This window comes from Nerophis ophidion, linkage group LG05, assembly GCF_033978795.1.
Source record: "Nerophis ophidion isolate RoL-2023_Sa linkage group LG05, RoL_Noph_v1.0, whole genome shotgun sequence".
NCBI classification, from domain to species: domain Eukaryota; kingdom Metazoa; phylum Chordata; class Actinopteri; order Syngnathiformes; family Syngnathidae; genus Nerophis; species Nerophis ophidion.
Window position 1 is genome coordinate 44,185,062 of NC_084615.1, and position 24,716 is coordinate 44,209,777.

General features: G+C 39.6%; 1 protein-coding gene across 2 annotated transcripts in view; it reads left to right on the forward strand.

The window, feature by feature from the left end:
• plcb1l (phospholipase C beta 1-like) overlaps nt 1-24,716 on the forward strand; it is a 323,575-nt gene that overhangs the window by 267,424 nt on the left and 31,435 nt on the right. For both annotated transcript variants that reach the window (XM_061901028.1, XM_061901029.1), the window contains 14 exons: nt 6,279-6,459; nt 8,217-8,303; nt 11,831-11,901; nt 14,379-14,475; nt 14,593-14,677; nt 16,694-16,818; nt 16,883-17,037; nt 18,380-18,644; nt 18,712-18,816; nt 18,896-19,011; nt 22,256-22,391; nt 22,582-22,635; nt 23,733-23,952; nt 24,055-24,223. In XM_061901028.1, coding sequence (XP_061757012.1) covers nt 6,279-6,459; nt 8,217-8,303; nt 11,831-11,901; nt 14,379-14,475; nt 14,593-14,677; nt 16,694-16,818; nt 16,883-17,037; nt 18,380-18,644; nt 18,712-18,816; nt 18,896-19,011; nt 22,256-22,391; nt 22,582-22,635; nt 23,733-23,952; nt 24,055-24,223 — 1,866 coding nt within the window. The remainder of the gene's footprint in view (nt 1-6,278; nt 6,460-8,216; nt 8,304-11,830; nt 11,902-14,378; nt 14,476-14,592; nt 14,678-16,693; nt 16,819-16,882; nt 17,038-18,379; nt 18,645-18,711; nt 18,817-18,895; nt 19,012-22,255; nt 22,392-22,581; nt 22,636-23,732; nt 23,953-24,054; nt 24,224-24,716) is intronic.

Sequence of the window (24,716 nt, forward strand, 5' to 3'; positions counted from 1 at the left end):
TTTTCTCCCGAAATGTGTTTGTCATTCTTCTTCTGTGTGGGTTCACAATGTGGCGCATATTACTAGGAGCGTTAAAGTTGTTTATATCACAACCGTCAGTGTACTCTGTGTCACCCAGTATGCCTTGCAATCTCATATATGTGCCGATAGAAGCAGTGAAATGCATGTGTCTGGTCGGCACACAAATAGTATTCTGTGAATGGCGGGCGCGATGACGTTCAAGAGGACGCTAAGAGTAATATCATCACGGCACGCCCTGAATATTGTAGTCCGAGTGAAAATTGGAGAACGTTGACTCCGGGTGCTGTCCAGGAGAGGCATTGAATTCCGGAATCTCCACGCAACAAACTGGGGGGTCGGCGATTGTGGAGCTGAGCCGCATGGGGTCGGCGATTGTGCAGCTGAGCCGCATCAGAGTTGCCAAAGAGCCGCATGCGGCTCTGGAGCCGCGGGTTGCCGACCCCTGCTGTAGATGCTCATATCGACTGTACAGATTTCCTTTAGAAAACAGAAGTGTGGGTAGGAATTTATTAAATTTCCTTTCAAGTAATATAGATATGTATTGGTGTTCTTTATTTATTTTATGGAGGAATGTAGTTATTAATAGAACTGGCTCTCAATATTATTAAAATTTATTGATTTTGAATCGAGAACTGTTTTGAATCGAAAATTGATTCTGAATTGAATCGTTACCCCCGAGGATTGAATCGAATCGTGTGGTGCCCAATGATTCCCTGCCCTATCTCCACACGTTGAGAGTATTTGTGAACAGTTGAGAGTGATCTACACTCTCAACTGTAGATAGTGGTATAGCTCGGTTGGTAGAGCGGCCGTGTCAGCAACTTGAGGGGTGCAGGTTCGATCCCCGCTTCCGCCATCCTAGTCACTGCCGTTGTGTCCTTGGGCAAGACACTTTACCCACCTGCTCCCAGTGCCACCCACACTGGTTTAAATGTAACTTAAATATTGGGTTTCACTATGTAAAGCGCTTTGAGTCACTAGAGAAAAGCGCTATATAAATATAATTCACTTCACTTCACTACAGCAGTGGTCCCCAACCTTTTTGTAGCTGCGGACCCGTAAACGCTTGATAATTTTTTAATTTTTTTTTTGTCATGAAAATTTTAGGTTTTTTGGGTTGGTGCACTGATTGTAGTGTATTTTGTGTTTTTTATGTTGATTCTGATTTAATTCTGATTTACAGGAAAGCGCACATTTTTGTTGGTAACTGAGAGATGATAAAAGGTATCATCACACATCAACATCTCTTACGTGTAATTACTGTCTATTTGCAAGATCAGCAATAAAAATAAGAATCGGTTCTCAATGGATAAATAAAGGTTAAAAAAGTATACATAAATATGTGTAAAAGTGAGGACGCCAGTGTGTTTCTAAGAGGTTTGAGCGTCATAGACAGGAACTCAAAGTAAGTCTGAGCTGTGCAGGAGGCAGACATAAATAGTAATTAAGAGTTGACATATTTTCACAAGTTGCTGTCCCTGCATTGTCCATGCAAGAAACAAACATACATTTTGATTGGACAGTTGATATACTAAAATGTGCGGGTGAGTTCTGTGATTTATTGAATCTATAACAGCTATACAAATACCTGTGTGCACGCTAGGACTGCACTAAAGTGCGCACTGTGGGCCTGATCTGCCATGATCCAAATACAACGCGCTAAACAGCGTGTGCAAACTACAAAATTGTCGTGTTGAGTGTGATCTACTATGACTGCGTGTAAAATTTAAGAAGTGGTGCACACCGTTTTATTTAAATGAGGTTTTTGTGTGGACTCCTGGCATTATATTCATTCCACTTTCACGTTGTCCTCTCCAACATGTGTGCCATGTAGTTGCTCTAACAGCACACATCTATAATCTGTGCCACCATTTCTGCGAAATAGAATTACAATCCATAGACAACAGAAACTATTTTTAGCGCGCTGATGTGCTACAGGATTTTTTTTTTTAGCTCCCTTAAATCTACAGCAGCTTCAAATTTATAAAATGATAATGCTGAATAGATGAGGTGTCTAGTATGTTTTATTTATGACAATACAAATATGTTGACACACACGAATGAATGGAGGATTCTCTGTCCATCGTCTGTCTTTGCACCAAGCGCACTTCCTTGCTCGCAGTCGTGTGGGGAACTTTGGCAGTTAGCACCTACTTTTCAGACGTGCTAAAAAATGATGCAAAATAGCACCCGCAGAACAGTGATCAGCCTTTCTAAATCACATTGCGTGTGCTGAATGAGTCTATTTGCATCTCCTCCGCCAAGTATTGTGGCATTTCTGATGATCAGCGTGTATTTTGCACATTCATGAAGACAGACATGCTAAATGGAGATGCAATCCTTTGCGCAAAACTTTAGTAGATTAGCTTTGCGTGTGCTATCAAGTTTGCTCGTGTTTTAGTACACACATACCTTTAGTATCTTTTTTTACATATTTTCGCTCTGGACCTAAAGGTTCCATTCCACACTTTCTGTGTCCGCTGACAACATCCCAGCCAAACCTACTTGAATTTACTGCAGAAAACGACAACAAATGTCAATAGAAAAGAAAAATAACAGGAAAAGTCAACCTGCTTAAAAGGAAGTAAATGTATGAAGAACATTCTGGACTTTGAGGCCTCAAAATGGGTTTTCGTTTTTGGTGCTGATCGTCTCTACTGCTTTTATTGCAAGGGAGAAAACACTTGAGGCACTTGGACAGCAAAATTAAATTGAACTCGACCAAGTCATTTGGTGTCTAAATCAATGGGTCGGATGCTGGGAATGTGAATCAGGAAAACGTCAAATCTAATATTCAGTGGCTTCCAAGGAGCGACAGAGAGAAAAAACAACACCGTATGTTTCTTTTTTGTTTGTTTGCTTTGAACTCGCCGTCTCTAAGTGCTGATGGATGGTTGAAGATTGTTTATAGCTGTTGAATAAAGTCTGCCGACTTCTAAACACTTCAAAAAAGCTGGCTGAAGCCATAAATAAATGAATACACATCCAGCAAGCTCCTTTCCACATCATTTTGATTTTCCTTTTGCTTTCACATTAAACATGTGTTTTCTTGTCCTTATAAGTTTTTAAACTTGCACTCAAATGGTCTCATGTAGAAAAAAAATTGATATTTTATTGGAAAAAAGTTGTTTTGGTTTCACTAGTAATCACATTTTGATTAAATGACATATTACATGACAGTATATCATAGTAAATAGAGGTGTCCCCGTCCGAAAGTCCTATACTTACTGTGTCATGGTTTTAACTTAACTAATTATTGTGGCCACTAGGTGTCGCCAAAAAGTAGTACTCTACTTCAAATGCATAGCCAGCATATGCCTGCCATAAAGGCCTACTGAAACCCACTACTACCGACCACACAGTCTGATAGTTTATATATCAATGATGAAATCTTAACATTGCAACACATGCCAATACGGCCGGTTTAGTTTACTAAATTGCAATTTTAAACTTCCCGCGAAGTATCCTGTTGAAAACGTCGCGGAATGATGACGCGTATGATGACGCGTGCGTGTGACGTCACCGGTTGTAGCGCACATGTTCTTCCAGCCCGATCCAAGCTATAAGTAGTCTGCTTTAATCGCATAATTACACAGTATTCTGGACATCTGTGTTGCTGAATCTTTTGCAATTTGTTCAATTAATAATGGAGAAGTGAAAGAAGAAAGATGTAGGTGGGAAGCAGTGTATTGTAGCTGCCTTTAGCAACACAAACACAGCCGGTGTTTCCTTGTTTACATTCCCGAAGGTGAAGCTTTACTATGGAACAGAGCGGTCAAGCGAACATGGTTCCCGACCACATGTCAACCGGCAGGTTTCGGTGAGAAAATTGTGATAATAAGTCGGCTCTTACCGTGGACATGAGCGGGGCTTGCGTCCTCCTGCAGCTGCGGACTCTCTTGCCTCTTCCCACCGGAGACACTGGCGGTCGCCACACCCCTCCGACTTTCAGGTACCATATAATCTCACTAAAACTCTAGTAACACAATAAGCAGAGAAGGGATTTTACAGGATTATCCTAGTAAATGTGTCTAATAACATCTGAATCGCTCCCACTGCCCTGGGCTTTTTTATTTATTTATTTATTTTTTTAGTCCTTCACTCTCACTATCCTCATCCACGAATCTTTCATCCTTGCTCAAATTAATGAGGAAATCGTCGCTTTCTCGGTCCGAATCACTCTCGCTGCTGGTGGCTATGATTGTAAACAATGTGAGGATGTGCGGAGCTCCACAACCCGTAATGTCACGCGCACATCGTCTCCTACTTCCGGTACAGGCAAGGCTTTTTTATTAGCGACCAAAAGTTGCAAACTTTATCGTCGATGTTCTCTACTAAATCCTCTCAGCAAAAATATGGCAATATCGCAAAATGATCAAGTATGACACATAGAATGGACCTGCTATCCCTGTTTAAATAAGAAAATCTCATTTCAGTAGGCCTTTAAGGTTACTGTTTTTAATACCATTGTTCTCTGTTTGAGTAATTTCACTTTATCGAAACTTTTCTAACATTCCATGCTAGAAAATAATAGTATGTCCTATATTTCCTGCTGATATCGTATTGGATTTATATCGTATCAGCCAATACTCAAGGCTCCAATATCAGTATCTTATCGTAAGTGAAAAAGTTGTATGTGGACTCCCCTAATAGCAGTCCCAGGTTACCATGCAAATACACCACCTTGTGGATGTTAGTAGTGAGGCAACTATTGGGCAGGCCGGTGGTTCTCAACCTTTTTTCAGTGATGTACCCCCTGTGAACATTTTTTTAATTCAAGTACCCCATAATTAGAGCAAAACATTTTTGGTTGAAAAAAAGTGATAAAGAAGTAAAATACAGCACTATGTCATCAGTTTCTGATTTATTAAATTGTATACCAGTGCAAAATATTGCTCATTTGTAGTGGTCTTTCTTGAACTATTTGGAAAAAAAGATATGAAAATAACTAAAAACCTGTTGAAAAATAAACAAGTGATTCAATTATAAAGATTTCTACACATAGAAGTAATCATCAACTTAAAGTGCCCTCTTTCGGGATTGTAGTAGAGATCCATCTGGATTCATGAACGTAATTCTAAACATTTCTTCACAAAAAAAGACATCTTTAACATCAATATTTATGGAACATGTCCACAAAAAATCAAGCTGTCAACACTGAATATTGCATTGTTGCATTTCTTTTCACAGTTTATGAACTTACATTCATATTTTGTTGAAGTATTATTCAATAAATATATTTATAAAGTATTTTTGAATTGTTGCTATTTTTAGAATATTTTAGAAAAATCTCACCTACCCCTTGGCATACCTAGAAGTACCCCCAGGGGTACGCGTACACCAATTTGAGAACCACTGCTCTATGCTGTTGTTTAAGGCCACAACTCCTAGGAGAAAGCAGACATCATAAATAAAGTCCATTTAGATAGCAACGTTTATCATATTAAAAACTCATAACATTTGGAGCCTTGATTAGCAACTTCTAAAATCAAACCCTCGTAATATTCAAGCACCGCCAAAAGTACCATAAAGTTGCTCGAAAAGGCGGACAACTTTTCATGATGTCATGGAGGAAAACTATCCTTGCTCGTGGACATGATACTAACTCTGACTCACACGATGCAGGCTTCACTACGCGTCCTAAAATGCAGCCCAGGACACTGACAAACTATCTGTACATCCGCTGTAGTTGTGTGAGCTGTAAGTTTAGTTGTTTTTGTTCTAGGCCAGTGTTTCTCAAACAGTGTGGCAGTCCCCCTGGGGGGGTAACCTCAGGAAACATGCTTTTTTTGCTGTACCAGATTATGATGAGCGTATGTCGCACTTGGCTTGACTGTAACCACGGCTGGGGACGAGGAAAGACTGGTGTGTTGTTTCCTTTATTTGTGATAAGCTTACAATGTTATGCAGAGGTATCGACAAAATATACTATTTTTAATCAGGGTGGAGAGTGCGGGGGGCGCGAAATATTTTCTTCTTCCCACGGGGGACGTGACATAAAATATTTCAGAAGCACTGTTCTTGGTTAACGTAGCAGGATGTTGTAACCATGTGTGGACAAACTCATTAGCATTAAAGCTACAGGCACACAAAACTACAAGCACTGTTCAGCTGTCTAAATCCCCACAATGATGGGACATCTTAATCTCTGTAACATTGCGCGACTATTTCACAGTCCTGTGGAAAGATTTCATCATCATGTTCCAAGTGACCTCTACGTGAGCCTCCCATCTTCCCCTCCTCTCTTCCCCTCGTAGCTGGAGTCTGGTTTGCCATTGCCCAGCCCCATGGAGCTGATGGGGAAGATCTTGGTGAAGAACAAGAAGAAGCACCACAAGGCGTCTTCCGACGGGAGCACCAAGAAGAAACTGTCAGAGCAGGTGTCCAACACCTACAGCGACTCGTCCAGCGTTTGCGAACCGTCCTCGCCAAGCGCTGGTATAACCACACATGCACACGTGGTTATAATGTGTTTTGTGCTCAGTGTAGCTACACAATTCTATTGTTCAACTTACATCATATTCATGGCGCTCTACATCAAAACAGAGTATTATTATTGCTCACACACACACAAACAAATACACGCACACACACACACACACATGGTTATGATGTGTTTTATGGTCAGTGTAGCTACACAATTCTATTGTTCAACTTACATCAAAACAGAGTATTATTATTGTTCACACACACACGCACACACACACACACACCTTCTTGAGACCTCCGAAAAATGCCTACCTCTTTAGTTAGGACCACCCTTTCTAGATATATAAAAATGTGTGTTTACAACATTAATAATATATACATACTATGCAAATATAAAAAGGTAAGCTTTTAGTTAATTGTTTTTTTTGTTTGTAATTAGTTTTTAATCTTCATTATTTACTTCAAATTATTACAGTATGTCTCTCTCTATATATATTTATTTTACAAAGATCCACTTAGGAATTTTAGGGAAACAATCACCGTGAGAGAATGACTTTGCATGTTTGACCAGGACAGCGGGGCAGTCATGTGACAGGACAGGGCGGGGCGGGGTGTGGTCTGGCGTTGAGTATTTCCATGGCAGGATTGCCGACAAATCTGAAGCGAGCACCAAAGGTTGGAGAAACCCTCCACACAAACATGGGACGCCTCCGACAAGGGCCTACAACGCGTGGTCTTAAAGACAGTAGTGTTCACTGCTAAGCTCGTTATCAAGGGGGTCCCCGTCCCAAATAATCAAATATCTGCCCCATATTTTTCTTATTAATTTTGGCCATAGGGGGAGCACTTCAATCTTTTACACACACTTGTTATTTAATATGTTGACCACAGGAGAGCACTTTTAAAACACAGTCGATTTGAAAAATCCCTCCTTTTTGGGACCACCCTAATGTTGATAGATTTTACCACCAGAGGTGCAAATGAGACATTCTCTATTAGATGCAATGGTTTATGTCCTGACTTGTTCACCGGTCTTCATATGGAATGTACTTTTCCTTGTTGATGTCTCAAGAAGGGTAGAAATACAAGAAACACACACACTAATACTGCACCGTTACGACAAAGACAATAATGCTCAGCTTTGAGGCATTCATTGAAAAAAGTGTGTATTTATTTGAACCTATTTGCTAACAAGGACCTATACATATAGTCTGCAATATACTAAACAACACTGCCATCTACAACCACAAAAAAAATAATATATTCATGAATAAAATGAATTAACACTTTAAAAATGAGTATTAATGTCTTTGTAAAGGCAGAATTGTTGCTAATTATTGTGTGCAACTGTACTTAATGTTGTGGCTGGTCTTTGCTGATTTTAACGTTTGTTTTATTTTACCCAAAAAGACAATGATGCTATTTTGAGGCATCAATAAGAATGTGTGTATTACGCTATGGTAAATGATATGATTGCAATTGTAGTCTGTGTTGGCTGCAAAGCTGCACTGTTGTGCTTTCACACACTGCTCTCTTGTGGTGGTAAAAGAAATGACACGTTGGGCCACGCTTTTATTTTAGCCTTCAAAAGATTATTTGTCAATTTTTCGATGAATGAAAGGCGTTTAGATGTGCTATTTAATTTTGAGATTTTCAATCTTTACTGTTATTAAAATATATAATGCACCTCCCGTCGTTCATTTTTAATGTAGGTTAAGTGCTCTTCGTGGACACAAAGATGAATTATTGCTGTTTTCGCCTCACAGGTTCAACCAAGGAGGACATGACCGATTCCTCCCAACCAGCAGAGGGCGCTGAGCTTAGCCTGAGGACACAGGCCAGAAAATCCATCGGTGAGTCCTCCAAACATTTGCTCTAAAAGTTACACTTTTAAACCTCCAAACATTTGCTCTAAGTTACACTTGTAAACCTCCAAACATTTGCTCTAACTTAGACTCAGACTTAGAAAAACTTTAATGATCCACAAGGGAAATTGTTCCACACAGTAGCTCAGTTACAAATGATGGAAAAGATGGAAAGAACAATGCAGGTATAAACTAGACCAAAAGCCATATAAAATATAACATGTCTACTTAATATTTACATACTAAATGTACAGTATAGGATATATACTGATATATGTTTATGTCATATATACAATATATAACAATTACCATATACAATATTACAGTATATGTCACAGCTGCAGCATTAAATAGAGAGCAAATCCAGCAGAAAATATACATTAAAAACAAAGAGAAGTAGCTAACACAGAAGGTAATAGACAGATATCATATATTGCTGTATGGCGAGTGATTATACAGCTGGATGGAGTGCGGAATGAAGGAGTTATTGAATCGAACACTGTGGGAACAAAGCTGAAGGAGCCTGTTGGACTAAGAGCTCTGCTGTCCCTCAATTGTCTGGTGGAGTGAGTGGGCAGGATTGTCCATGATGGCCAGCAGTTTGTCCAGTGTCCTCCGGTCCCTCACTGACACAAACGCCTCCAACTGCGTGCCAAGAGTTTGGCCGGCTTTCCGGATCAGTTTGTCAATCCGTTTTTATTCCCTTTTGCTGGTGGTGTTGCCCCAACAAACCACTGCAAAGTAGAGGGCACTGGCCACAACAGACTGATAGAATATCTCCAAGAGCTTGCTGCACACATTAAATGACCTAAGCTTCAGGAAAAAGAGTCTGCTCATGCACTTCTTGTAAACAGCTTTGCAGTTGTCCTTCCAGTCCAGTCTGCTGCTAAAGTGGACTCCCAGGTACTTGTACTGCCCCACTACTGCCACGTCCCGGCCCTGGATCTTGATAGGCTCCACCCGGGTCATACTCTTTGTGAAGTCGATGACCAGCTCCTTGATCTTGTCCACATATTGGACCAGATTGTTTGCCTGAGACCACTCCACAAAGTCAGCGATCAGTGTCCTATATTCCAATTCCTGTCCCTCTCTGACACACCTGACCACAGCAGAGTCATCAGAGTATTTCTGCATGTGGCAGGACCTGGAACTATACTGGAAGTCTGAGGTGTACAGGGTGAACAGGAAAGGAGACAGGACAGTCCCCTGTGGAGCACCTACACTACTGACCACAGTATCTGAATGGGAACTCCCCAATCGCACAAACTGGGGCCTGTCAGACAAGTACTCAGTGATCCAGGAGATTGAGCAACCTGTCACTCATTAGAATTGGCTGAAAGGCGTTAAAGGCACTGGAGAAATCAAAGAACATGATCCTCACAGTGCCCTTCCCACCATCCAGGTGAGAGTGAGCACGATGCAGCAGGTAGATAACAACATCATTCACTCCTCCATGGGGCTGATATGCAAATTGTAGAGGATCCAGGGAAGGAGCCACCAGGAGTCTCAGTTGATCCAGTACAAGTCTTGAGGACCTTCATGACATGAGACGTCAGGGCAACTGGTCGAAGTCATTCAAGCCCGATGGGATGGGCTTCTTGGGCACCGGCACTATGCAGGATGATTTCCATAGCACTGGTATCCGTTCTAGCTTCAGACTCAGGTTGAATATGGAGTGCAGGATCTCAGTTAGCTGAGCAGCACAAGTCTTCAGGACCCAGGGCTTGACTCGGTCAGGGCCCGCTGACTTGGCTGGGTTGACTCTCTCCAGCTGTCGTCTCACATGTCCAGGTGTCAGACAGACCGGGCTGGCTTTCTCAGGGGGGGATAAGAAACACCGGTGGCAGGCAACAGTGAAGGAGTTTGTAGATTGATGTTCAGGGGAGGTGTGAGGACATTTTTAAAACCATTTTTAACTACATAATTCAATGTTGATAAATGTAAGAAGAATATTTTTGATTATCCAACCATCCGTCTTCTCCCGTTTATCCAAGGTCGGGTCGCCGGGCAGCAGTGATGTCATTACGTACTAAAAGCTGAAGAGGCATTCTAAAAGTTCCCATGTAAACTAATAGAATGTTGTCTTTATTTTAGGATGATTATGATCATTCCATCCATCCATCCATTCATTCTCTACCGCTTGGCCTTTGTATTGGTTTATTTGGAAAATACATTGAATTACAATGTAGTATGTTTACAGTGTCACATTTCAACATTTGTTAACTTCCTATATTGAAATAAATACATGTAAACACATATTTAAATAGAAGTGAATTAAATATATAATGAGTAAAGGTCTCATGGGGGTGGTATAGCTCGGTTGATAGAGCGGCCGTGCCAGCCACTTGAGGGTTCCAGGTTCGATCCCCACTTCCGCCATCCTAGTTACTGCCGTTGTGTCCTTAGGCAAGACACTTTACCCACCTGCTCCCAGTGCCACCCACACTGGTTTAAATGTAACTTAGATATTAAGTTTAACTATCTAAAAGCTCTTTGAGTCACTCGAGAAAAGCGCTATATAAATATAATTCACACACATAAATATAATTCCCATATATCATTAATAATTTACATAATTTGCTGAGAAAATTAAGTGAATTCAATTTATATAGCACATTTCTCTGGTGACTCAAAGCGCTTTACATTGTAAAACCAATATCTAAGTTGAATTTTTAAGCCAGTGTGGATGGCACTGGGAGCAGGTGGGTAAAGTGTTTTGCCCAAGGACACAACGGCAGTTACTCGGATGGCAGAAGTGGGGATCGAACCTGGAACCCTCGAGTTGCTGGCACGGCCACTCTACTAACCGAGCTACACCGTCCCAAGAATGTGGTAAATGATGTCTAAATTTTCAATCAGGTTCAAGAAATATATGTGGATTGTTTTTACTTTGTAAACATTTTGAGTTTGAACAGTTTTTTTTTAACTGGATCATATTAGTACTTTGACTTCTTTGCTTAATCCATAATTTACTTCCACATACTGATGATATACTAAAGGTTTTAAGTGTTGTACGTGCATACAAATGTTTTAACATACATGTTCCCCTCAGGTTATATTTCTCTTTTGTTGAGAGTAATTGTACATTCTTGGGTAGCAGGTTAAAGTTTGCTTTGTACATGATTTTCTGCTACATGCAAATTCACCAAATCCATTAATTTCGATATTTTTGATGTAACAAATAAAGGGTTTGAGTGTTCTCTACATCAAACATTATGTATTATTCTAACTGACCTCTTCTGTAACATTGTTAATGAATGAAGCATACTTTTGTAATTATTTCCCCATATTCGCCTATTTGTATTTGTTTGACTTTCTTTTTCTGCTTTTACTGAATACTATAATATCCTCATAGTATTCTTATATTCTAGGATAGTCGTTGTTTGTCAAACCCCCTCTTTCATGTATTAAGTTTATCTGTTATCTGTATTAACATTGTTAGGACTTTTTGTTTTTTTCAAAGTGTTCTTTTTTTTATATTTTATCTAAGCACACACGTTTGTCTCATTTTCAAGGTGAGGTGGAGGCAGAAAGCGAGGATGAAGATGACGATGATGATGACTGCAAAAAAGGATCCATGGACGAGGTGGGTTAATGGGGTTAATCAGTCGTGTATAAGGAGATTATGGCAAACTCGGTTTCAGGCGACCTCCTCAATGATTGGTCAAAAGGCACTTACATGACTACAGTGCGCCATGACTTCTAATTTGGTCAATTTTCCAGTGTGTAAAAATGCCCTGTTGTGCAGCATGGGGCTGCTCCGCCAGTGAGAATTGTTGAAAGTTTTTAAATCCCTTTCTTCACAACCCGGAGAAAGGACAGGTATGAGAAGTGAAAGTTTGCCGTCAACTCTGGAGAGCCACCGATTACAGCTTCTTGTGCCAGGCCAATGTTTGCGTTTTGTTCAGAAGAGAACACAGGAGCTAGTACAGGTAATAACAGAAAAAAATTAAAGAGACGGTTTGACAAAAACAGACTATCTTTGAATCTCAGTAAAACTAAAACAAGTAGGAAAGTATATTTTATTGTAAGTTCAGGAGCTGGAGAATGTTTTGACCTATATGTAGACATATTATTTTGGTCTATTTTGTCTGAAAAACAAACGTCAAAACGACAGCTTTTGCTTGGTTTTAAATGATGTCACGTCTGGCTTACGTCCCACTTTTTAAATATGTGTGGTGGCAAAGCCTGCGTCTGTTTTTATTTGGTGAAAGGCGACATTTAGCTTTTGTTCCGGAAAAGCCAAATGTGGTTCTACGAACTGTTCAAATCGCAAAAAGGATAAACTTTCTTCAGAGTTCCTCGAGAGGTAATCAAGAAGAGAGAAAGAGTGTAAGATTTTACAAAACAACTTGAAAAAAGGATCACGCACTCCAGTCCAAGGCAGAGAGAAATGCACTTCAGAGGGTCATAAACACTGCCATTAAGATCACTGGCTGCTCTCTATCTCTCTAGATGAACTGTACTTTGCCAGATGCCTCAGAAAGGCCCAAAACATCATAAGGGACCCATCTCTCCCAGACATAAACTTTTTGAACTACTGCCCTCGGGCAGTAGATACAGGTGATAAAATGCCGGACAAAGAGGTTCAATAACACTTTCTACCCGAGAGCAATAGTGTCGCTGAACACAATCAAGGCATAAATAAGAATGACTGTGCATGTGAGCTGTGTGCTTGGTATTTATGTTTTATTGTTTATTTATTTCGTATGTTAGTACCAATGTCTTTATGTTTCATCTACAAATTTGCACTAATGGGTTTGCTTGCAATTTCGTTGTACAATGTACAATGACAATAAAGATCTATTCTATTCTATTCTGTTCTATTCTTAGTTTTTCCCATTTAAGTATTACCTTGATGTCATTTGTATTTCTTAAGACACATTTTTGCTACGAGTGTTTCGGAAAGCACCAACTCGGCAAGTCTAAATAAAAAAAAACAAATGTGAGCAATACCTAAAAGAGTTAAGCTTTTACCAAAGGCAACAATCATAAATGAAGCTTTCAACACATACACAATGTTGACATCTATAGTTATATTTTGATAAAGACGGGGGGAAAACATCCTATTCTTAAACGGCACGTGCAACAGCAATTAAAAAACAATAGACGCAAAGTTGAATCATGAGCACAAAAATATTTGCATATTCATCCGGGAGAATCCTCATACCAACTTCCTTGACTCAGCCACACTCAAAGAATTTATAGACCTCCATGCTTTTTCAAATTTTCTTCTGTTTTGTTGTGTAGAATGACGTCTGGAGCACAATAGATATCACTCGACAAATCTTTTTTGATAAAGTATAGGGATCTATTCCATCGCATAGTTTGATTTTCTTTTGCTCGTATTTGCTTTTTGCGCCCTGCGATAAGGTGGTGACTTGTCCAGGGTGTACTCCGCCTTCCGTCCGAGTATAGCTGAGATAAGCACCAGCGCCCTCCGCAACCCCAAAGGGAATAAGCGGTAGACAATGTATGGATGGATGGATTTGCTTTTTGCAGAAAGAGCTAGGCTCCTAGTTCATGCACTTTACCATGAATTGATCAAAGTGGACCTCGACAAGTTGAAACACTTATTCGGGTGTTACTATCTAGTGGTTATTGGTCAATTGTACGGATTATGTACTGTACTGTGCAATCTACTAATAAAAGTTTCAATCAATCAATCAAAACCCTTGTGTAGTGAAATATTTCCTGTGCTGCTTGCTGCAAAACAGCCATCTTGACTTGGTTGACCACCACTGGTTTTCACTTCCAGGATGAAGTCATGTCATGGAATACAAGTAATTGCATTCATCCGGGCAAAGCCGCACACATCGTTGGTAGCAAATATGGCGCCTGTTGTTTAGTTGGCCATACTCTGTTTATACTAGTCTGGGGTCAACTGGAAGACAGCGGCCTCTAGTGGACATTTAATGTAAGATAAAATGCCTTTTGCTCACCTAAAAGCCTTTGCTTCTAATATTTCTGCCATCATTCTTCAAAGATTTGGATTGAAGGCATGCATTTATGATTTTTGCTTATTTTGTAATGTGTTTAATTGTTTGCATGTGTGTGTTGCAGGGCACGGCGGGCAGTGAGGCGTTCGCCACAGAAGAAATGTCCAACCTCGTCATCTACATCCAGCCTGTCAAGTTTAACAGCTTTGAGGCTTCCAAAAGTACACTAATTAGTTGTTTATTTGCAAGTTACTCTGGTTTAAGGATGTTTTGTACCCATTAAAACAATTTGAGTAAACATTAACGCCTACATTTTTTTTTTGTTTTGTACTTTTCAGAGACCAGTCGCAGTTACCAGATGTCTTCTTTTGTGGAGACCAAAGCATTGGAGCAGCTGACAAAATCGCCTGTGGAATTTGTGGAGTATCTTTCTTGTTAATGATGATGGAACTTCTATATACTGTATATGGTGATGGCGGACCAATGCCCAAGATAATGCTGCTGTCAGTGCAACAAATGTAAATATGATGTCATTACGCTTTAAAACGCTCTCTTCTTTGTTTCGTTTTGGCATTATGCAATGTGTCAGTCCAAACACTTACAGATATATTTTTAAATTATTGTGTTACAATTGTTTTATTTTATCCAGCTAAACATAAATGTTTATATTGTTCTAGAATAAATATGTATATATATATTTTTTTATTATTATTACTGATTTATTTAAAATTTCCATATAGAAATATCAGACAATGCAAAACTTACTTGTACAACTTCCTCGACTATAGTATTAGCATTGTAGTCCTTAGTCTGATTAGCTCTTTAACTATGTTCACACTGCAGGTCAATTCCTATTTTTTTTGCCCAGGTGTGACATGGGACAGATTTTTTCATTTCAGTATGAACCTGGGTTGTCCCAATACCTATATTTTGGTACTGGTACCAAAATGTATAGTATATCGATACTTTTAGAATCATTTTATAAGATTGAAATTAAAAGGCATTGAACACATTGTCCTTTTTGTCTTGCACTCAAGGAACAATTCACTATTTTACATATTGCATGAAGCCTGCCATAATCTAGGTTTTGGTTAGAATATAATAGAAAGCTTTACGGACATTGTAATAAATGTTTCATGATTAATGGTTGCCACTCTTGGTCTCTGCTTGAAGACAAATAAGACAATTAGTAAATACTAAAAACAATACCATGGCTAAAACTATACAGATACGACATGTAACATGCAAGTAGAACACACATTGTTAAAGATAAAACAAAAATAGTATGAATTTCTAACAAAATTCAATCATTTCGCTTGCATAAGTTCACGCTACGTGGGCGGTTTGGACTGGCTAATAATTGTCAACGAGCCAACCAGCTGTGTGCACGCCTACATGTGCACAGCAGGGAAGCTAGTTAACTACATTTCCTGCCACTCTAAAACTCTTTGTGCAGATCTGAATATTTGTTATGTTTACCCAAGTTTGATATTTGTCATGTTTACCTAAGTTTGAAGCAAAGGTAGCAATACTGCATTGCCACCATGTTTTATGTGACACCTTTATCGATCATTTTGAAGCCAAATACCTCCATATAGCGCATCACGCACCCTCTTTATTATCCAGTAAAATTGCCATTTATTCCATTCTTCCTCATTCTGTTTCTGCTTTATGCAATTTGTGTGTGCGTGCTGACGTCACCGCCACACTAAAGCGGGGGAAAAAAGTACCAGTATTTTTCAAAGGCAGTATAGTATCGTTTTAACTCAATAATACTTTATCAGTACCCGTGTACCGTATAACCGCAGTGTGAACAGTACAAATACAATTCTCCTTTTGTATCTGGTCATAAATCCGATATGTGTCTAATATGACAGACACATATTGACTGGGGCACTATCAATCAGTTTTTATCAGACATTGCATTTTTGGAACGTAAACAACTACGGGTATATGAAAAGTTTTCATTTAATAAAAAAAGTAAATAGTCATTATTTCCTGCTTTGTGAACATAGTCAATGTCATTTTAGCTAAGTAAAGCATCTCAGCGCTACAATTTAACGTAAAAAAAAAGTTGCCTCACAGGTCGTAATAACATAATTATTTATTTTAATTTACGTTAAATACAGCTAAACGGCGCTAGATTCCATTTTTCATAGCATTTGCATACAATTTCAATAAATCGCAAAAACTTTCCGATATTTTCTAGTATACAGAACACAGGTTTCAATTTTATTTCGATTGCATTCAAATTTTGTGTGTTTGTAACGCTACTTAAGACATGGACATAGGCCAAAAATAGTGTCTCTGTCTTCAATTGTGATGAAGTTCTAATATATTTTGCAACACTTCAGCTGGACTCCCATGGCTCCGCAAGTTATAGGTCAGCTAACGCAGTGTAGCTGTAGAGCAGTGTCATCCTTAGCCTGATTGCGTCAGATACAACAAATTGCAGCTAAGCAGGATTTACCCTAAAGGCACCCGGGTGGATTCGTCAAACTACAACCCTCAGCTCTTCTGGAACGCCGGCTGTCAGCTGGTGGCGCTCAACTTTCAGACCATTGGTAAGAAGGTCAATGTCATCTTAGATATGGAAGAATAACAATATAATGTATGCTTTTTTCACAGATCTGTCCATGCAGCTCAACCTGGGCATGTATGAGTACAACGGCAAGAGCGGATTTCGGCTCAAACCGGAGTTTATGAGGCGGCCGGACAAGCACTTTGATCCGTTCACCGAGAACACTGTCGACGGAATTGTAGCAAACACGCTCTCTGTGAAAGTATGTGCACGCTACGACAATAGTTGTTGTTTTTGTACATGCCCTGTCCAGCCACTCGGTCAAATAATATTGTTGATGTAGATGCCCATACATGCTGTAGAGATTTGCTTTACAAAATATAAGTGAGATAAATCTCTTGTTGCCTTATTTGTATTTGACTTTATTCAATGGATATGTTTGGTGCAGCCGGACTAGAGCCGGAGGGGATAGAAAGAAAGATAGAAAGGAAGACAGAGGGGGACATTGCTGGGAGAAGGGGAGGATAAGACAGAGAGAGACAACAACATTAACAAAAACAGAACAACATCAGCGAATAGGATATATACTAATATACCAACATTTTTATCAAAGAACCAGTTAATGAAGTAGATAGTAATAACACAAAAATGACAATGAACATTATTGCACTACAAAATGAGCAATGCAAATATCAATAGAAATAACACTTAATAAGTAATAATAATAATTACAAAAGAAAACAGATAAAGAAAGGTGAAGAAAGAGAATAGGACTCGTCAACCTTTTAGATTGTTATGGTAAAAATATGTGGAGTTTTAGCAATGTGTCGTGTTTTAACCCATTTTATGTTTGATGAAACATGATTATATGCATGTGTGTATGTATGTACGTGTGCATGTGTATGTACAGTTACACTTACGCAAATTCACTGTATGGTTTGTACAGTGAATTTGCTTGGGATGTATGTACCGAGTGTGTTAATGTATGTATGAATGTGTTTGCATATGTACCTAATGTATGTGCGTATTTACTGTATGTATGTGTGTTTGTATATACAGTATATCTGTCTCCCAGAATGTGCGGGAGCAGACGTACGGCCCCAGTCACACAGAAAGTCCAACCCAAAACAGCAGGTGCGATGCCTAGGGAACAATGCACCACCAGCAGCTCCACGCAGGCAGGCCAGCCAGCTGCAGGACCCAGAGGCTGGTGTCGGCCGAGGCAACCGGGTTGCCGACCCTTGCGGGGCAAGCAAGCTTCTAGGCCGACACCAGCCCCCAACAAAAAAGAAAAACAAATTAAAAACTTTAATTACATATATACAAAAACACACATATATACGTATATAAACATACACATACATGAGTCGACGGGGCAACGATCCTGCCCCAGAACCCACCGCCTCCGAAGCCCCTGAGTGGCAAACAGTTCACTGGTACCTCGATTTTTGTTAGTAATCCATTCCAGAAGGTTCAACGAATACCAAATTGTACAGAAACTGAAGCAATTTTCCTTGTGAGAAACAATGTGAAGCCAATTCATTCCTGAGACTCAAAACCGAGAAACTAGTACTAGTCCATCAAAGCTTTCCTTTTCCCTCCAGATCATCTCGGGTCAGTTCCTCTCAGATAAAAAAGTGGGCACCTACGTCGAGATCGACATGTTCGGACTGCCCGTGGACACCAAGAGGAAGGCCTTCAAGACTAAAACGTCTCAGAGCAACGGGGTCAACCCCGTCTGGGAAGAGGAGGCCATCGTCTTCAAGAAGGTGGTCCTCCCCACGTTGGCGTCTTTGAGGATCGCCGTGTTCGAAGAGGGAGGAAAGTTCATCGGACACCGAATCATCCCTGTGTCGGCCATTCGTCCAGGTGACGCGCCGGTCTTATCCTTTCAAAGATGGAAACATGTCATGATGTCTTCTCACCTTTATTGCAGGCTATCATTACATCAACCTAAGGAATGAGAAGAACCAGTCGCTCATGTTGCCCGCACTCTTCGTCTACGTGGAAGTCAAAGATTACGTCCCGGACACATTCGCAGGTGACCTAGCACTCCCCAGATCTTTTCAGGCAGATTACAAAACTAACACAAACTCATCGTCTTTGTCTTCCACTGCCAGACGTCATTGAGGCTTTGTCCAACCCCATACGCTACGTCAACCTGATGGAGCAGAGAGCCAATCAGCTTGCGGCGCTCACCCTGGAAGAGGGCGGAGACGAGGAGGCCGATAAAGAGGTGAGTGTACAGTATTTGTGTGGGAAGATGATTTACAAACAGGGAGTTTGACAAACAATTATACACTTCAATATTGTTTTTCAAAATTAAATCTAATTTTCCAAACTTCACGCTAAGCAGGTGCATCTAGTCAAACTGTTAAGAACAAAATAAAAGCGTCTGTGTGCTGCACTACATGCTAAAATTGGTTGCATCTAATTTTGAAAGTAAAACCTTCCAAACGTCACACTACTCCGTTGCATCTATACAACCTGTAACTACTATCTTTCAAAATAAAAGCACTTGTGTCTCGACTGTGTAAAGACTAATTCAAAATAAAAGCACTTGCAAACTGCACTATAATCTAAAATTGGTTGCATCTAACACCGCTTTTCAAAATAAAACCTTCCGAAGTTCACATTACTCAGTTGTGTATAGAAAACCTGTATGTATTATCTTAAATAAAATCCACATATATACTGCAATACACTGTTTGGTTGTGTCTTGACTGTGTAAAGACTAATTCAAAATAAAAGCCCCTCTACACTGCTAAAATGGATTTCTTTCAACACTGCTTTTCAAAAACAAAATCCTTCAAACCTTCACATTACTCGGGTGTGGCTAGACAGTCTGTAACTACAAACTTTCTCAAAATGAAATTACCTATATACTGCACTACATGCTGTTTGGTACAATTTTACTGTGTAAGGATTAGTTAAAAATAAATGCACTTGCATGCTGTAATGGGTGGTAGTCAACGCTGCTTTTCAAAAATAAAACATTGCGATCTTCACACTACTCATTTGAGTTAAGATAACCTGGAATAATAACTTCCAAAATAAAAGCACTTATATACTGCACCACGCACTGTGTATGGACTAATTCAAAATGAAAGCACTTGCATACTGCACGATATGCTAAAATTGATCATGCCTTACACTGTATTTCAGAATAAAAACGTCTAACCTTTAGACTACTCAGTTGTGTCTCGACAACGTGTAATTTCAAACTTTTTCAAAATAAAATTACTTATATACTCCACTACTTGCTGGTTGGTTGCATAATTACTGTGTAAGTAGTATTCAAAATAAAAACACTTACATGCTGCACTAAATTAGTTGCATTCGACACTGTTTTTTTTTTAAAAAACAAAACAATTACATTTTACACTGCACAGTAATCAGTAACAAACAGTGTAAACTGTATTTTTCTCAATAAAATGACTTACAAACTGCACTAAATGCTGATCGAATGCATCTCGACTACACGTAACAAACATTTTTTTCCAAACAAAAGCATGTATATACTGCAACATTCACTAAAATTAGTTGCATTAGACTACTTTTCTAAATAAAACTTTATCTCCACACTTCGTGGGTTGTAATCACGTGACCTAGAGGCACATCTGGGCACTTCTGGGTTTCAGGCGATGGTCTAAACAACATTAGGCAACTGTTTATTTACCATAATCCATGCAGATTTAGACTTATTTTGAAAGGTTTCGAGGCAAATATAAAAGCGATCATAAAAAACATTTTTAAAATGGGATGGAATGAATTTTTGCACTCTTAAGAAAAATATTTAAAAAAAAAAAGATTTAAACCAAGAGGTTATTGCTACCTCACTTCCCTTGACACTTACGGTATTTAGAGAAGAAAAGATTGGAGGCACTTGTCTTTACATCCGAGGGGTCCACAAATTAAGCATTAATCTGTGAAAGACAAAGTAGGACTTATCCTTTGTGACACTAATGAGAATAAGGATAAGTGTGTTGGAAGTTGAATTCCTGCAAAAAATATTAGTCTCATCCAATATTCATGTCTGCAGTTGTTTTTATGATGTGAAGAAATGTTGTCTCATTATTTAGCTATAGATTTCCCTGTTGTTCAGCAATGTTTGCTAGCAACATCGAGGTCCTACAAGAGATTTAAAGTTAAAGTACCTATGAGTGTCACACACACACTAGGTGTGGTGTTATTATCGTCTCCATTTGACCCATCACCCTCACCCCCTGGGAGGGGAGGGGAGCAGTGAGCAGCAGCGGTGGCTGTGCCCGGGAATCATTTTGTTGATTTAACCCCAAATTTCAACCCTTGATGCTGAGTGCCAAAGCAGGGAGGTAATGGGTCACATTTTTATAGTCTTTGGTATTACTCGGCCGGGATTTGAACTCACGACCTACCCATCTCAGGGCGGACACTCTAACCACTAGGCCACTGAGCAGATTTAGGCAAAAGGACACAAGCTAATGCGATCTATTGTTCTTTCTTTACGTGTAGTTCTGCTATCAAACACTAACATAGTAGAGAATAAACTTGATTGCATCACAGAAAGTTTCTCAAACAAATCAAATGTTAAAATAAACATTTTACAAAGTGATTGCTACAAACACAAGTGGTTCGATTGTCTTCCACAAGATGATGAAAGTGATATTTTTAAGAGCCATTTCTTCGACGCACTTTAATTTTTTCCTCACTTTATTACCGTTATGAACCACTTCTTTTGAGACTCTGAAAGCTATTTCCTATCTCTCTATTTGAATGACTGTAACACCCCAGAACAGAACAGCAATACAGATTTTTCCTATCAAACTCAACTCACTCTCACTTGTTTTAACGCTATGCTCACGCTGCTTGACCATCGTGTGAATTAAGCCGCGAAGAAGAAAAACGGATGTGACGTCATATGCAACCTTCCTATTTGGTTGCATCAAGACAAACTATAACTGCTAGTTTTCAAAATAAAAGCACATACTGTATATACTGCAGTATGTGCTAAAATAAACACAATCATGTAAACATCACTTTTCAAAATAAAATTGAAAGGCTGAGAATGATTCCTCAATTAGGTGTCCATTTAACTGATCTGGCGTTCTGACATAAGATCCGCCTTACCGTCTGTGGCCATGGCAACCGTCTCCAAGTAAGCATGATTGCTCTAAAAGGGCAGAGCTCAGCGTTGGGGTATAAATAAAGTGAGGGGAGGAAATAAGTCACTTGGATGGATTCACATACGTGCGGAGGATGTCATTGCAGAGAGTTGGTTACAGGCGCTGTGTCTACAGAGTGTTCTGGAACACTCAAACATATCAGAATATTTGTCAAAGACCACTGGAGGAAAGTTTTCTTCATTGTTGTAATGTAATCCAAGCTTTTTTAAAGGGACAGTTTAAAACGAAGTAAACTCTCCTTTGTTTGCAAGTTTTCCACTTAACCAATAAATTGAGTTTTTTGCTGGTTTGATTGTGCCTTGATGTAATTTACAGGTGGAGGCTGGCAGCGACCCCCCGTTAGACTCTAAGTTGGACCTGAGAGTTGTGTTGCCTGCAGAGAATGGACTGAGCCTCAACCCCATTGCCCCAAAACCTCCGTCGCTGGTCGGCCATCAGCCTCAATCTGCAGGTACTTCCATGAAACATGCATAGTCACTATTTTGTGTCATTAATACTAGTACTAATACTAGTAATACTTCTAGTATTGAGATAGTTTATCATTCATTAGCATCGGCAAGTGTGTGTAAACTTTTGAATGTTACTGTTTGTTACATTCAGAGTAAGCAAATACTCCAAGTTACATGTTTTCTTCTGTCCAGGCCCTCTCAAACCTGCAGTGAAGACGGAGGACATCATCCAGAGCGTGCTCACAGGTAAGGCTTAGACACCTGCAATATACTGTACACTCCTGACCTGTTGAAAAATTGCAAGATTGTACATGTTGCACTGTTGGATCTTGAGACGGCTCTCTAAGTAGTGATTCAAAATGCAAAAAAAGAAATAGAAGTGAGACAAAAAAATGGAGTAAGTCACAACATGCAAACAACCAATGAACTGAAATAGTCTGTTCATCAGATGATCAATAGTTAACCACCTCAAAATTTGGTTTGAGTATGCTTGGTGGTAATGATCGAGGGCTGCACGGAGGACATCCGCTGTCTGGAACTGATCATTTTGTAAACTTCCCTTGCCATCAATCCCCAAATCTTGTTAATTGGATTTTGATCAGGGGACAGCCTTTTTTAGTTAATGCTTGTTTGCAATAAATTGCTTTTTCAAAATGTTTTTGTTGTCTCACTCCTATGTCTTCTTATTGCATTTTGAAGCACTACTTAAAACCTTCCAAAGGGGTCATACATTTTGCCTAGATTATGTTTTACAGCGGCTTTCTGACCATCTGATGCTCCATTTTGTGGGCGGTACGCCATGTTGTGCTTTTTAGCACTGACATATTGACTCTGACAGATATAAGTAAGACCTACAGTATATGTTACCTTGTATTTGAATAAAGAGTTTGCAACAGCTGAGCCAGTTTGCCTCACTACAAGAGGATAGAGAAAAAGAAGAAGCTTATTAACTACAACATCGGACTATAATGGCAGACCTGCACAAAGCTCTTTATATGTAAGTACCATAAATGGAGATAGCCGCTGACATCACATGTGAAGAAAAACGTCACAAGTTTGTCAAATTCCAAACAGCTCATATGAAGGAAGGCAAGATTGTTTTCGAAATATCCCCGTCATGCCTTCATGGTTTGATGTCAAATTTTCAGAACTTAAGCAGATCCCAAATAGACAAAAACAGGTACCAATAGGTAAGAAAAGTTGGTCTTGCATAATAGGTGCCCTTTACGATCCAACAGTGAAAAATGTAAAATCTTTCAATTTGTCAACCGATCTTAAAATGTTAATCAGGAGTGGACATTGATTATACATACACTTTTGTTTTGCTGTCATTGTTTGTTTAGAACTGGAAGCTCAGACTGTGGAGGAGCTGAAGCAGCAGAAAGGCTTTGTGCGTGAGCAGCGAAAGCAGTACAAGGAGATGAAGGAGCTGGTGCGCAAACATCACCGCAAGACCGGTGAACTTATTAAAGAGCACACGGCCCGCGCCTCTGAGCTCCAGAGTCAGCACCAGCGGCGCCGCTCGGCCCTGCAGAAGAGCCACAAACGAGATGGTAAGAAAAGGTAGGTGGCGCTCCTTAACTCTTCATACCCATGAAAACTGTGAGTTTTGTTGGCGTATCAGTACACTAAAAGTATGTTTTATTTACGAATGTGTCCATCCAGCCGGTCAGAGCAGTCATTGTCCGCGCTGGACCGGGAGCTGAGCGAGCTGGACCAGGACTGCAGCCTGCATGTGTCGGAGTTGAAGGAGCAGCAGCAGCAGCAGCTCCTCACGCTGCGCCAGGAGCAGTACTACAGCGAGAAGTACCAGAAGAGGGAACACATTAAGCAGGTCCATAAAATGTATTTCATACTTTCTTTTCAATTTATGTACCATACCATACCATACCAACTTTATTCATAAAGCCCTTTAAAAACAACCACAGTTAATAAAACAAAGGGCTGTACACTAAAAACAAAAAAAACTAATAAAAACTGAAAATTACAGTGAAAGGACAGACTAAAACAAATCATTTAAAGTAGAAGTAAAGTATTTTAAACAAAAGATCAGATAAAAAAACACATTATCTAAAGAACAATCCGATAAAAGGCGGTTCAAAAGTTAAAAATAGTTCAGAATGGGTTTTAAGAAGGGTCTTAAAAGTAGCCTAAGAAAGGGCCTGTGTCCCATGGTGAGGGAGCTCGTTCCAGAGTTTGGGACCCGCATCAGAAAAGGCCGTGTACTCTCTGAGCTGTTGTTCATGTTTTTCAGTTAGCACAGATTAGTGTCCTATCACATTCTTAAGCATTACAAACTCAAAATCCATTCGGCTGTTGACACAAAT